Source organism: Aulonocara stuartgranti (genome assembly GCF_965226115.1).
Source record: "Aulonocara stuartgranti genome assembly, chromosome: 8".
In the NCBI taxonomy this organism is placed as follows: Eukaryota; Metazoa; Chordata; class Actinopteri; order Cichliformes; family Cichlidae; genus Aulonocara; species Aulonocara stuartgranti.
The window spans coordinates 23,044,374-23,059,366 of record NC_138959.1 but is presented as its reverse complement, the minus strand read 5'-3'; the positions used below and the strand labels follow the sequence as shown (position 1 = coordinate 23,059,366).

The following is a 14,993-nucleotide window of genomic DNA, read 5'->3' as shown; positions in this document are numbered from 1 at the left end:
CTGCTGAGAGGCACCCTCTGGCCATATGGTAATATTCTTTGTGATGGTAAGAGCAGTTTTCTTGAGGGGGGCATATGCAGGGATTAGAAACAGTGACAAGTGGTCAGACTGACCCAGATGTGGCAAAGGTCTGGCCCTGTAGCCCATTTTGATGTTGGAATAAACTTTGTCCAGAATCTTGTCACCCCTAGTGGCACACTTGACGTGCTGGTGGAATTTGGGGATTGCTTTTTTTAAGTCTGCGTGATTGAAGTCCCCTGCTACGATATGTACAGCGTCAGGGTAAGTGCTCTGTTTATTATTGATGTTTGTATGCAGGAGTGCGATCGCAGAGTTAGCATTAGCATCTGGTGGTATGTAAACAGCTGTTATTATGACAACGGTGAACTCCCTAGGTAGGTAGATGGGCCTGCATTTAACAGTCAGATATTCAATGTCCGGTGAACAGTGACGGTCTATTATCACTGTGTTGGTACACCAGCTGTTGTTCACATACATACAGAGCCCCCCTCCTTTGCGCTTACCGGAGTCCACTGTTCGGTCATGTCGCTGTGTGGTATAGCCTGCTAGCTCAATAGCAGAGTCTGGAATGGATTGATGTAGCCAGGATTCAGTGATAAGAAGGATAGCATCGATCGGTAGAACACTGAGCTGCTGCAACTACGTGCGCCGCCATCTTTACTCGTGTAAAGAAAGTCTTAAGACCAAATCAATAAGACCTGAAAATAGCAGCTGGGATAATAAACTCATCAGGAAAGTGTTTAATGAGGTCAGAGTTCAAGAGAGCTGGTTTTCCACACATTTCTTTACAACAGGATTTCATCTTTTGCAGACAAAGACACCCCCCCCACACACACACACACACACACAATACTGGCCCACGATCTTTGTTCACAACCTGTGGGAAAAATAAAAATAACTTCCAACATAAGAGAGAAGAACAGATGACTGTGATTGTAGATAAGAGCAATAAAACCTATTTATTTAATCTTGAGATGATAATAAGTTTTATTTATTATAATAATTGGAGATGTATTTATTTTTTCCGTGACCTATAATAAACTATTTGCATAACTCAATGCCGACCTGAGTGTTTGCTAATGTTACACAAACACCGAGCTGCACAAAGGAAATGCTGGCACAAAACAAGCGCGTGAGGGGCTCCGACTGCGCTGCGGTCAGTGAAAGAGAAAGTTCGCTTTCTGCTCTCGTGAGTCTCAAGAAAATGGCACACTGAAATTAACTGCAGGGGATTTATTCTTTTTTGTGTGTGGCGGTGGGTGGGTGGTTGTTTTACCGGTTCCTCTAGCAAGTATCTATGCGTGACATTACCTGTGTCCTAGCTTTTCATGACATTTTAGCAGACTCGGTCTTGCTTTTGGCATCAGGTGCGCGCTCAGTGCTGACTAAACTTTTAATAATACATCCCAGTCTCACATCGTTGCGCCGAGAAATCCACCCGCTCTTCAAGAAAGAAAAAAGAAGCCGATGCTTTCCTCTTCGTCCATTTGAGCATTGTTTACCGGTGAGACAGCTGACTGTCAGATGTATATGGAAGTAACGTTGGTGACGTCAGGAGCAAAGAGCAGCAGGCGGAGAGCGGAGAGAGAGGAGGGAGGGGGGAGGGAGCGAGACGCAACCTGTGCCAGTGCGCATCTTTTCCAAAACTTGTCCGGAGCTGTCAAAGAGCAGGGAACGGATCCGAACGCGCCATGAGTAACAAATCTTTAAACCTGAACACCAGCCCGCCTCGGGCTGGCGGCACCGTGGACCACGAACTCGTCATCACTTCCACTTTCGGGACGCTCCTCTCCGTTGTCTACATCATCGGGGTCTCGGGGAACGTGTACACGCTGGTGGTGATGTGCCACTCGATCCGGTTCGCCACCTCCATGTACATCTCCATCATCAACCTGGCTCTCGCGGACCTGCTCTACCTCTCCACCATCCCTTTCGTGGTGTCCACCTACTTCCTGAAGGACTGGTACTTCGGAGACGTGGGCTGCCGCATCCTGCTCAGCTTGGACCTTCTCACCATGCACGCCAGCATCTTCACCCTGACCGTAATGTGCACGGAGCGCTATCTGGCCGTCACCAAGCCGCTGGACACGGTCAGGCGCTCTAAGAGTTACCGCAAAGCTCTGGCGTGGGGCGTGTGGCTGCTGTCGCTGGTGCTCACTGTGCCCATGATGGTAATGGTCGCTCAGACAACTAAAAGCACGCCGGACGGGGGTGTGAAGAGGATGTGCGCGCCCACATGGGCTCCACTGGCTTATAAAGTTTACGTAACGGTCCTGTTTGGCACCAGCATCATGGCCCCGGGGCTCATCATCGGGTACCTGTACGTCAAGTTAGCCCGCACTTATTTAGAGTCCCAGCGCAACTCTGTGATCAGCAAAGGCGGCAAAAGGTCACCGAAGCAGAAAGTGCTGATCATGATTTTCACCATCGTGCTGGTGTTCTGGGCGTGCTTCCTGCCTTTCTGGATCTGGCAGCTGCTGCCTCTGTACCACACCAAGCCGCTGAGCCTGGCCTCGCAGACGCACACGTGCATCAACTACCTTGTCGCGAGCCTCACATACAGCAACAGCTGCATCAACCCTTTCCTCTATACGCTGCTCACCAAGAACTACAGGGAGTACCTGAAGAACAGGCACAGGAGCTTCTACAAGTACACGTCGTCGTTTAAGAAGCGGCCGCCCAGCCTCTACTCGTGGGGCAAGTCGGCGTCCTCCAGCAATCAGTTCGAGTTCAACTCCGAGACGCTGGTCATGGGGTCACTGAAGTGAGGTGAAAGCGTCTGGAGCCGGAGCAGCGACAGGTAGGCGGTGATGTCTCCGTTACGCATAAAGCAGGAAGCAGCCAAAGTTTGTTTTCTGTCATTTTAAAGTGCGGCTGTTCTTTGGTCACACATATGTTGTTTGTTATTTTATTCTGTCCATGATGGACAGCCCACGGAGCCACTCTCTCTCTCCCCCTCTGCTGCGCTCCTGCAGCTCAGCCTCAGTGGAAGAACTCTTCCTGCGGTGCTGTGTTGCAGTACAAGGCCACGGCGGTAATTAGAGAAGCTGAAGCACCTCTTAAACGCAGAAGTGATTTTAAGAAGCACATTTGAATGTTTAATTTAAGGGTGTTTTAATCTGACATTACATTATTTGTGTTAGAGCAGTTAAATAAAGGGGGCAGTCAGAACTTGTGCTATTGCAGGTTTATTGCAGATTATAGCTCGGCATTTAACACCATTCTTCCATACAAACTGGACGCCAAGCTAAAAGACCTAGGGCTTCCTCACAGCACCTGTAAGTGGATCAATAGCTTCCTCACCGACCGCAGACAGAGAGTGAGAGTGGGATGTTACACATCTCCAGCCCTAAATCTAAGCACTGGGTCGCCACAGGGCTGCGTGCTTAGTCCACTGCTCTACTCGCTTTATACACACGACTGCACCCCCGCCCACCAGAGCAACACCATTGTAAAGTTCGCAGATGACACTACTGTGGTGGGGCTCATATCTGGGGGAGATGAGTCTGCCTACAGAGATGAGGTGGAGCGGCTGTCTTCATGGTGCAAGGATAACAACCTTCTCCTAAACACGAAAAAGACCAAAGAACTCATAATTGACTACAGAAGACACAAGACAGAAATCCAACCACTAATCATCAGCGACGACTATGTGGAGAGGGTGGCAGACTTCCGCTTCTTGGGAGTCAGCATAGAGGGAAACCTATCCTGGAGTGTGAATACCTCTGAGCTACTGAAAAAGACACAACAGAGACTGTACTTTCTGAGAGTGCTTAGGAAGAACAACATCACACAGAGACTGCTGGTGTCTTTCTACAGAGCCTCCATCGAAAGCATACTAACGTACTGCATAGGCATATGGTACGCTAGCTGCACAGTGGCTCAGAGGAAAGCACTCCAGGGAGTAATCAACGCTGCCCAAAGGACAATCGGCTGCCCTCTCCTCAAACTGAAAGACCTACACAGTTCCCGCTGCCTCAAAAGAGCCCATAACATCATAAAGGACACCTCACACCCTGGACACTCCATGTTCGAACTGCTGCCTTCAGGTAAACGGTATAGAACAACATACACAAGGACTAACAGACTCAAACACAGTTTCTACCCAATTGCAATATCATGTCTCAATGCTACTAAAAGTAGATGACTTTCATTGCCCCTGTTGTCATTTGTGCCCTTGATGTTGGAATGCTTTCAGACATGTTTTGTTGGATGCGCTAACAAATTGATTGAGTGATTGATTGTTTGAGTGATATATCAACTAGGTCGTATGTTGAGTGTCTGTATGGGGCCTTAGGCCTGGATTGCTTGGGTGTATCTACGGTATGAGAATACTGTATTTTATATGTATTTCTATCTTTTATATCCTATCATTATAGTTTTTAAGTATTTAATTATAGTTTTTAAGTATTTATCTTTTGTGATGTTGCACTGACCAGAGACATCTTTCAATTTCATTGTACCTGTGACAATGACAATAAAGAATATTCATTCATATTCATTCATTATCCTCCTACTGACACGCCTACACTACAAACCAGGGACGTCCCGAAATACATTCACATGTAATCAAATTCCCACACAGTAAATAAAAAAAACGAATAACAATAAAAATAATCTGATTAGGGCATAGATTTTTTTGTCCCACCTTCTGCAAAGGTTATGTTTGACTGAGGAAAACATGTAGTGCACCTGTAGGTATGGAATTCCAAAGCCCCACTTTCACTCCATATTAATGATACATACACACGTCTCAATAATATGCACCACTGTAGCAGAATATTAACTTTTAGAAGGACCAGAGGTTTACAAGCTCTATATTAGTTTATGCTGAGCACATGTAAAGTTGGTCGTCATATTTCTTCAAGCTTTTCTTGTTTGAAGTAACTGATATAGATCTTACTGTGTTATTCCTTCATAGAGGTACTGGACTGCTCTAACAAGTATATACTCTCACCACTACTACATCTGACATCCAATATTATATTTGCATATACACAGAGAGAATGTTTGAACTACGTTGGAATGGGAAAACTGATTTTTTTGTTGTTGTTGTTTATTTCTTTTGTTTTTAGTTTATAGCATTGCATCTCACAAACTGGTCAAGGACTTAAACTCATTGCTGCTCAGCTATGATGCTACTCTGCTGCATGCGCTGCAGATAGTGAAAAAAGGATCATAAACAGCTGAGTTAAAGCCATTCTGGTGGGCATACTATGCGATGATCACATTTCTTAATTACCCTCCATTTAAGGATAATAAATGTTTCACATTTGCAGTTTTCTGACAAAAAATAAATAAAAAACAAATTTATAGACATACAATTACAATATGTCAGGTCACTATGAGCTGATTTGATCCATAGCAGGTCTTAAAACCAGGTAAATACAACCTCAGATGAAAAACAAAACATGAAATATTACACTGCATCATATTTTTTTAACCCAAAATGTAGAAACAGTGTGTGGAAAAACTAAGTACACCCTCACCGCTGTCATAGGAATATGACAGCAGCACCTGCCTACTGCAGCAGGCAGGTGCTGCTAATTAAATACACTTGACTTACTGGTCATCAGCAAGTGTGAGTGCCTCTATAAAAGCAGAATTTGGGGCAGTTTGGTGATCTGGAATGTTGAGGCGTGTTAACACAATATCAAGCAGGAAACAAAACACACCAGCAACAATCTTAAAGAAGCAACTGTTGCCCATCTATCTGTCGAAAACACTCAAGACAGCTGCTAATCTTCAGAGTGGTGGTCCCAGGAAATCCAAAGAACAAAGAGCTACATCTCCAAATCTAAAAGCCTCAGTTAGCATGTTAAATGTTAAAGTTAAAGACGGCACAATATTTTAAAAAAAAAGACTCAATAATTACGGCTTACATGGAAGGATTGTCAGGATAAAGTCTCTTCTTTCTAAAAAGAACATTGCAGCACAGTCCAGGTTTACAAAGTTGTATCTGAACAAACAGCAAGACTTCTAGAACAATGGGGCTTTGGACAGATGAGACCAGAGTGGTGACGTTTGACCATAATTTACAGAACCATGTTTGATAAAAAGGGTGGAGGGGTGATGAGCCTACATCTAAACAGGTGAATTGACCTCGATGTGTTGTGTGACAGCCATAATAAGAGCTGGTCAAATTCTCTGAAAACAAAGGAAGGTGCTTTAGTATTTCCTTTCTTACCTCCTTTAGTAGAAGACACTGGAACATCCCTTATGAGAGTGAAGGAGATAACTTCTTCAAAGTAAGACAGCATCCGACTGTCACAAAAACAGCAGATCAACATAACTGATAAGCGACATGTTTCACATTGTAAAATGCGGCTTTTTTCCAGTTGTAACCCACAGGTGAACGAGGAGTATTGCACTACTCTACTAAAACCTGCTAGATTTGAATTTGTTCCCTTGTGTGAAGCACTTTGTAAAGCGGATTTTAAAAAAGTGTTCTACAAATGAATATAATTACCCACATTAAAACAATCAAGCTGAAGTGGACCTAATTTGTGTTAATTGTGTCCTCATTCTGAGTTGCTGTATTATCAGCTTTTAGAACTTATTAATTGATTTTACTTCAGAGATGCTAAAAACCTTAATAAAGGAAAAATGAAAATAAGGGGATCATCTCTTTAGTGGGGAAAAAAACATCTGATTGGATAGCAGCACGAGTATCTGTTAAAACAGCTATTTAATTTGAGTGTTACTATCATTACTTGTACACAATTATGCAAGCCTACATGAAGAAACACTCTAAGAACACAAATAGAGGAGCGTGTATCTAATGCTAGTTTAAACCATAGACTGTATAAAAAAGATGGCCACAATGATGTCACTCAATTGAGCTAAGCATTTTCATCATCCTTTTTGACTCTAAGGGCAAGATTTATTAACGCACTGCCCCAGCATAAACTGGGTTTTGGTGTAAATTGTAAAAAGTACTGTTGGTATTTACAAAGAGTGACAATCATCCATAGAGCTAATCATGCCCTCACACGCTACTTTGTCCCGTTTTAGTAAATCTGGTCCAAAGTAGAACTGAAAATTAGAAAATTGTTGCATGATCATGTTGCAAGAGGACTTAAAACTACAGATAATATAAGCTAATAGGCAAAGACTTTACTGAAGTCACTCATCAACACAGTTGAGTGTAACTTTAAAAAAATTTTTAAAGAAAATTTAAAAAGAACAGATGGAAGAAACACCCTTCAGTGATTATGTAATGAGTGTTGATGTTGTATAGTTTGTTCACCAGGACCAGCACACCCGTTTAAAATGCCTCAAACATGATAATCGGTTAATGTGAGCAGAATTATTCAGAGTATATAAGCAAGGTACAATTTGTTGTTCCAATAAAACCAGTTTATGTTTAAGATACATAGTCTTATTTTCCTAGTAGGGAGTCATGAATAACTACACGTAACAAATGTTAGGAAGATGCATTTGTTTTGTGTCTGAAAGAAACAAAATATTGTGCAGTATGTCATTTTTTTAAATCACCAAATATCAACATCAAAAATCTTACATTTTCTGACTTCTTCTTATCCCAATCAGAAATGCACCTCCTGCTGGTCATTAGAAAGAATGCAGGTTCAATGAATTTCAAATGCCAGGAACCTTGGTTCATCTTTTATATACAGTTTACTGATTTTAACTGCAGAGCCATCACATTATTAAGCAAACAAGTATGAGCTAAACCCTCTGAGCACTATAATTATCTTTTCCTAAGTCCTTATAAATTCTCCCTTACGTCTTACTTTAAGACGTTCCCCATCACCATCAAGGAAAAACGATTAGCAACAGAGATAATTTTCTGAATATTTAATTGGAATCCTGAATTTTGGCAGGAAATGGAAAAAGAAGAGAAAAAGAAGCACACACATGGCATGTCACTGCCATTGAATTTGCATGCATCCACCTGCGGAGGCAAACACACTTCTGCTGCTGTGGTAAAACCTGAGCCAAAACACCTACTCCTCAGCGTGCTCGCATCCAGGCTTTGTGCGCTCTGTTTACTAGGCTGAACTGTGGCCCACTTACCTGAATGGACAGACAGGACTTCCTTTCATGCTGTAGTGTTTGTGTGGTAATAACACAGTTAATAGCATAGCACCTGCACCCATTAACAATTACTGCAAAAGTTTTGAGGTTGGAAGGCCTCAGTGGCAAGCATGCTAACAACAGATGCATAAAGTGCCTGTGTTTTATGAAGAGTTCACGGTCTTTAATTAAGACAGCTCTTCACTCTAATCTGGCATGTTGTTTCCAGCTCACGCAGCCTTCAGCTGTAAAGCCACTGTCTTCTTAGATTCATAAGAAGCATGGAAAAAAAGACTGTTACAGACCGAGAGTGGTGGAAATATTACGCACGTCTAGGCAGTAAAAGAAAAATGTCATTAGTGACAGATTTCCTGTCATTCTAAAACATATCTGAATATCTAGAAGTGTGACATTTTGCAAATCATGTCCCAGGTGGGACTGGGCACTTTGGTACACTGACCTTTTTGTGTTTGCATGTCAAATTGTCCAAACTCATGCATAAATTCATTACAGCTACATCGTGCCGCATCACAGATATGGAAATCCCCCACCCTTTCTTTCTTTTTCTTCCTTTCTCCACATATTGACTGACAAAACTTTGCAGAAGTTTGAAAATTCTGGATAAGACCAGGTCTGTGTGGGATTTAGCAGCTTAAATCTGCATACATTCGAGCTGAGAAGTTTAGCTTGGGTTTGTAGATTTCTTCTAAGCGTTAGCTTGAGAGCCACTTTTGGGTTTCCTGTAAAAATGTAATACGTTAATCCCAAAAGAGAAATTAGAACAATGGACGTTAAAGGTCTTGAAGAAATTTGTGCCATTTGATCCTGTTTAGTTTCAGCAGAGGTGCAAGCACACTTTTTTTTTAGTGTGTAATTGTTTTTTTTATCTTACATCTTAGCAGACAAGCATCAGCAGTAAGGTATCCAAAATTCCTATAAACAAAGCCATAATTCAGTGTCTAACCTCCATGTAAAGCTCAGCAGGTTTTTGAGCTTGTGAATGAAGGAAAAAAGGGAGAAAATCCTTCCTAAAGCACACAGTGCTAAATTCTTTCTTTACTGTAACGTGGTACAGATAATACTGCTGTCTGTGTCTGCAGAATATTACATTACATTAAACATTAACTTCCAGTAACTTCCAGCGGTTTACAGCTCTGTGTGAACTGTTTATATTGGCGGCTGTTTCCCTGCATTTCATTAAAGTGGAATTTAGACAGATCACTAGAGTCTGAGTCCTGTTTAAGCCTTGCAGAGACTATCTAATGGCGCCAGTTGGCACAAGCCAATGATAACACCTGAAATAATCAGTCACATCTAGACTATTAATTACACAACCCATATCATGATAAAACACTGCTGAGGGCAATATGTTCTACAGAGAGTCTGTTCTTTGTTTAAATTACCTTAAATAGGCCTCAACTGATCCTGCATCAATGCCTACAGCTGTCAAAGCCTTAAAAATAATACTTGGCACAGTCTGCACCCTACATTTATTTGCAGTCCAAATCAATTACACCCACTCCTGCAGAAATTTATCCTGACATGCATGATAATAGTTATTGGTAAGTAGAAGTAGTATTTACTGTGTTATTGTCGGGCAAGGCCAGACGGGTCATTTACAATCAACTATTGGCTCAATTCCTTTCCCACACAGTATCAACAACTAAAATAAATCACATTTAGAAGCAGTGTCCTTGATATTTAAAGAGATCCGAAGGCAGTGTTTGTTTTTCCAGTCTGTTCAAACCAACAGGAAAGATATAAGGAAATGAAAAAACTGTGTGTGTCTGCTTTAATATAGGCTAGTACAACCTTAACGTAATCAGCTAGCAAGTGATCACAGTATGTCACTTTAGAGGGAAAAAAGCTGACATCAATTCAATTCAGTTTTATTCATAATCAATCATGAATAATCAATTCATAATTGTCTGATCAAATTTACATTCCAACCACAGCAAAGCCTCCCAACCTGCAGTACAAGGACAACGCAATTTCTTATCTGTTTTTTTGTTTTGTTTTTAAATAAAGCTTTGGCATCTTTCAGCATCATTAGCCAGAAAAGTACGAGTTGGAAGATTCTTTTGCAAAAATTTGTCTTAGAAGTTTGTGAAGTGTGCCGAATTAGTTTGCTAGCTAAAGCTGATTACGCGGAAGCAGCTACAATATATATATTTGACCATTTCATTTATGTTTATATTTATTAACAGTTCCATGTGGAAATGTCACCACAACAGTAATAGATGAAGAGTACAGTGACTGGAACCATTATTTATAAGGGTAGAGGTGATTAATGGCTTCTTTATTAGTAAATTCATACGTGGCCATCTTTATCAGATCAGTTATAAACTCTGAACAAGGCGCTGCCATTTACAGCTGTGTGACCCTGTCACATCAGAGCATAAATATATATAAATATGCAATGTATATATATGTGCTACTGCACAGTGACCCAACACCATGCTCATTTCAAATAAACTCCCACACAGCCCTGCACAGCATAGAAAGACTTACCTCTGTTCTTTATATCACCAGTGAATGTGCTAACAGCTGTGCAGCAAGGTGAGAAAAGTGTGAGAAAAAATGTTTCAGTCACAGCTTTTGAATATGTGTGCTCACTAATGATACATTATAAATGTATACTTACATTTTTGAGAACCAGTGTGCAACTGGCACGTCTTTCTGTAGCACAAAAGTTGCAATTGTTAGCAACAAACTAACAGGGAAGCATCACCTCACTTCAGTTTTTCATGACCTTTACGAGCATTCTTCATTTACCATTCATCTATTCATTTATTCTGCTTTATCGTGCAGGTATTTTTAATTTAAAACTAAAAATCTGTGATAGTCCAATGTGCAACGTACACAACCAACAACACCCAAACAAAATTAGTTTGGGGTTTTTCAGAATTTATCTACACAGCCTGATATTTTCAGTAGGAGCTGGAACAGAAACAAAAAGAGCTAAAAAAGAAAGCGAATATTGGACATGCATCAGACTGTTGCACACAAAGAGAAGTTTACTAGCATATTTATGTTAATGAGTCAACTATATACAAGTGAACCTAGTGCCTAAAAATGAATGCTTTTAGTGTAGGCGATTTATAAAACGTTTACTTTCAAATGCCAAAAAATGCAGAATTGCACAGCTGATTTTAAATATACGCTAAAAGATTGTCCTAGTGTGTTGACATTAACAGAAGTAAACAGCTGTTTGCATTTATTAAGTGTAAAAAAACCTGCTGTTATTTTAAATGACATGAAGAGCCGTTTTTTTGTTTTGCTTTTTTTTTTTTAATGGAAAATGACACCACGTAATAATATTTTGACTTTCTCTTTCTTTCTTTCTTTGATGGCTGGCTGACATTTTGTTTCTGATTCTACCTTTAAAAGAAAAAAAAAAGAAAAAGCCCCAAACACATGAACGCATTAACATTTAAAATCACATCAGAGCATAAAAACTGAAATGGGTGTTGACATATAAAATAAACACAAAATTATGGATCCTAAAATCAAAAAACTCCAGAATCGATAAAGAAAAAATGAGAATGGAAACGGTGGGTGGTTCGGTGCAGCTGTGTGAAAAATAAGAAAGGCGAGGATGATGACTTCCCAACCACATGATAGTCTCAGATCAATCAAGAGATTCCTCAAGTGGCTGGCTCACAAAGGAAGGGCGGATAAGACTCTAGTAGCAATCAGCAGGAGCAGAGACGGGTATAACACTGGTTAATTGAATTTAAAAAGTAGTAATACATAAAGGTTTAATATTCCAGGCTGCTGGTTTTAAAATAGAAAAGTACAGAGAAGCATGACTAACAAAACCAGGCAAACTTTTGATGTCATTTTATTTCAAAACATCCTCAAGACTGCACAGAAGCATAAGGTAGGAAAAAGCAAACGAACAGGACAGAGAGACGGTTCTTCTTAGAAGAAAATACCTCAACGGGTCATAGGACGGGGTATGAGTGGTACTTGGTGATGAAACGTTGATTATTCAGTTGGCAGTTCATAAGTTTCAGATCTCTTCTTCAGGGAATCAGCAGCTCTCTTAAAATAATAAACAGAAAGGCAGAAAACAATCCTGCTTTGGCAGAAAGCCTGCAGGGGAACTGAAAAACCCTTAAAACCAGCGATTAAGATGGTGCAGGAAAAAAAGACATTTCTGTAGAAAACAGGATAAAAACACAAGGGTGCGTAACAAACAGGAAAGCACAGAGGGAGACCACATGTGGCTCTTTTTTCCCCCTGCTGCACCATCAGCAAGTCAATACTTGAAAAATAAACGGAGAAAATTGAAGATATTGACCGAGCAGCTACAGAATACCAATGTAAAAATCCATGTAAAAGCTCTTTTTCCTTCCCCTTGTTCTTAATTCCTGCCTATTCTGCCTCTTTGTTGCAGGGCCTATCGGAACCAGTGGGCAGTGCCGTCATCCATCATCCGTGGTTGCCTCATGGCAGGGCAGGGTCAGAGATGGCGTGTGCAGGGTCGCAGGTGAAGGACACAGTGATGGCGTAGCGTGTCCCCCACATTACCTTCTCCACGCGGTGGAGGTTCTCTGAGCCAGAAGAGAAGAAAGAAACTCTCCCTAAGGGTGGGGACAAAAGGAACAAGAGGAACTCTTTAGGAGAGAGGAAATGTAAAAGCTGTTCAATATTTACCGATTCAGATCCAACACACACACAGCTGGTGTTACCATGTGTTGAACAAGGCTTTTAAAGTCAGAGAAAACCTCTATTAATCTCATGGTCGGTTGTTACATCAGAGGTATTGGCAAGGCAGAGATACGGCACTTGACGAATAGAAATCTTGAAGCGAAATCTATTGGAGAATGCTGTAAACCCAACTATAGAAGCTGCCAACCATACCTCTTTTACGAGATGCGATCACAAAGTTCTGGGATTACACTTCTACAAATCAAAAACAGCATTAGATTTAAATGTAGACGATCTGTCCTTCAAGGGCATCTTCTCGTATATCTCTGGACTAATTTAAGTGCCTCTGTGCGCACGCTGGATCCTCCGCTGTGTCAAAATGACGATCAACTTGAATTAAATCATAGGTGTCAAACTCTGGCCCGCAGCCTAATTACATTTGGCCCGTGAAGCCATACCAAATTACTATTAGAGCTGGCCTACTGGTATTATACAGCTAATGTATATATTGTTTAGTATTAAGCTTTGCTTGTTCCATATTCAGTTTTTCAGCAAAACGTGTTTTGAGTCCATAAGAAAAGATTAATTCTTATATCTGGAGGAATAAATATATTTCAATAAATATTAACGTTAGCCCGCGACATTGTTCCAGTTTTGAATTTTGGCCCACTGTGTATTTGAGTTTGACACCCCTGAATTAAATTGTATGAAAGTGGGGGAAGTTGCAGGAAGATAAATCTGGCGGTGAGGCAGGTGGTGAGAAACGATTATGCTGTCGTGGCCACAAACCTGTAGCATTTTTCATGAGCCGTGGGGGCTCACAGACACACACGGCAGTGCAGGTCATTCCAGCTCAATATTCTCTCACAGATACTTCATAGCTATAAAGGAGAACTCTGCGCTGACAGCTCAAGCCCCGCCCACCCCCAAAACCCCCCAGCAGGTATGCTCCTGTTTATAAAACTTAGGTGATGTGCTGTGCTGGAAACTGGACATTTCAACAAGAGAACGAGAGGGGAAAAGAACATGTAGTCCCTGTATCATAATTCAATACAACAATGATCCTCTTCAAGAAAGTGTTTTCAGTTTGACACAAGCTGAGGTTTGCTCTCTGTGCACACTTGAGTCGCTGAACTTGGATCATGGTGAAATCACAGAACGCACAATGTCGTTTCCAGGGATTTATATCAGCAGCACTGGCAGCTGTTCAAAGGTGTATGAGAAGATGACTTTAAAGTCAAACTAATATATAACAAAAAATGTTACATTTTTTAATTATGATCACATCTCATCTCAACAGTCAACCTAGGAAACATATAAATGAGTTGACTGGTTTAAACCGTAATAGTAAAGATGATGATGGTACGTCTGCTTGTTTCTAATGGCTGATCATTCACATGATTAGCATATTAACATTCATTACAGAGCAATGCAGGGTAAGAGAAGTGATTGTATCAGAAATCTGGGTAGAGGTGTAGATGAAACTTGGGGCATGTGTACTAGAAATAAATCTGTGGGGAAAAAAGATTTTTAAAACCTCTTTCTGGTGAAAAGTCAGCAAACTTTTTAAATGATTCTTATGAGATTTAACTGGCTGCAAACATTCAGTTTTTATGAATTACTGATCATTTATATAAAGTTATGGCCTCCGTAACCTTCCTTCAGATATGTATCTGGTCTTAACCCAAAATAAATGCCTAAAGGGAGTATCAAGTCGTCAAGACGTCAAGAAAGGTTGAAAACAGAGCGAGGACGCAGCTAGCGAAGCTTGGTATACACACCAGAGGCAGCATATGCAGTTATTCTGGTTAAACACTCATTAGTTTAACAAAGTTGTTCTCAAACTGTGGGGGTGGGACAGAAAAACGTCAGTTTGGGCTTGGGTGACCAGGCTAAAAACCCCGAGTCTGTATTGAATGAATATGATAAAAAATTAAATTGCTGATACTTTCGTGCATACTGAAATTTTCTTTTATATTGTTGATTTATAAAAAATGTTTAAAATATGAGGCGTGTGAACTATTATTGACTTCTAAAGTGGGACATAGTGGAAGTAGTTTGCAAACGATTGGTTTAACCTGTTCACTGAGAACACAGTCGTCCCTGGCAGAGCCCGACCAGAGATTTTTAACACTGATATTTGGTGATTTTAAAATCTGGCATTCTGAAATAAACGCTGATCGTTTTAATAAATTCCAATATTGATATTTCGGCAAAATGTTAATATCAGCCAATAATATCAACTCGCTGGTAAAATGGTAAGGGTCTCGAGACAACTC

At 40.8% G+C, this 14,993-nt stretch overlaps 2 protein-coding genes across 2 annotated transcripts in view; one reads left to right on the top strand and one right to left on the bottom strand.

The window, feature by feature from the left end:
* The first annotated feature begins 887 nt into the window (after positions 1 to 887).
* On the top strand, positions 888 to 12,539 carry LOC309712678 (urotensin-2 receptor). Its single transcript, XM_082543680.1, has 2 exons — positions 888 to 2,821; positions 12,461 to 12,539. The coding sequence occupies exon 1, from the start codon at positions 1,713 to 1,715 to the stop codon at positions 2,787 to 2,789; it is 1,077 nt and encodes a 358-aa protein (XP_082399806.1). The 5' UTR covers positions 888 to 1,712; the 3' UTR covers positions 2,790 to 2,821; positions 12,461 to 12,539.
* The window catches only part of ogfod3 (2-oxoglutarate and iron dependent oxygenase domain containing 3), a 33,173-nt gene continuing 30,066 nt past the window's right edge, over positions 11,887 to 14,993 (bottom strand). Inside the window, exon 9 of the mRNA XM_082543684.1 lies at positions 11,887 to 12,647. Within this exon, the coding sequence (XP_082399810.1) occupies positions 12,511 to 12,647 (137 nt within the window). The 3' untranslated portion in view covers positions 11,887 to 12,510. The remainder of the gene's footprint in view (positions 12,648 to 14,993) is intronic.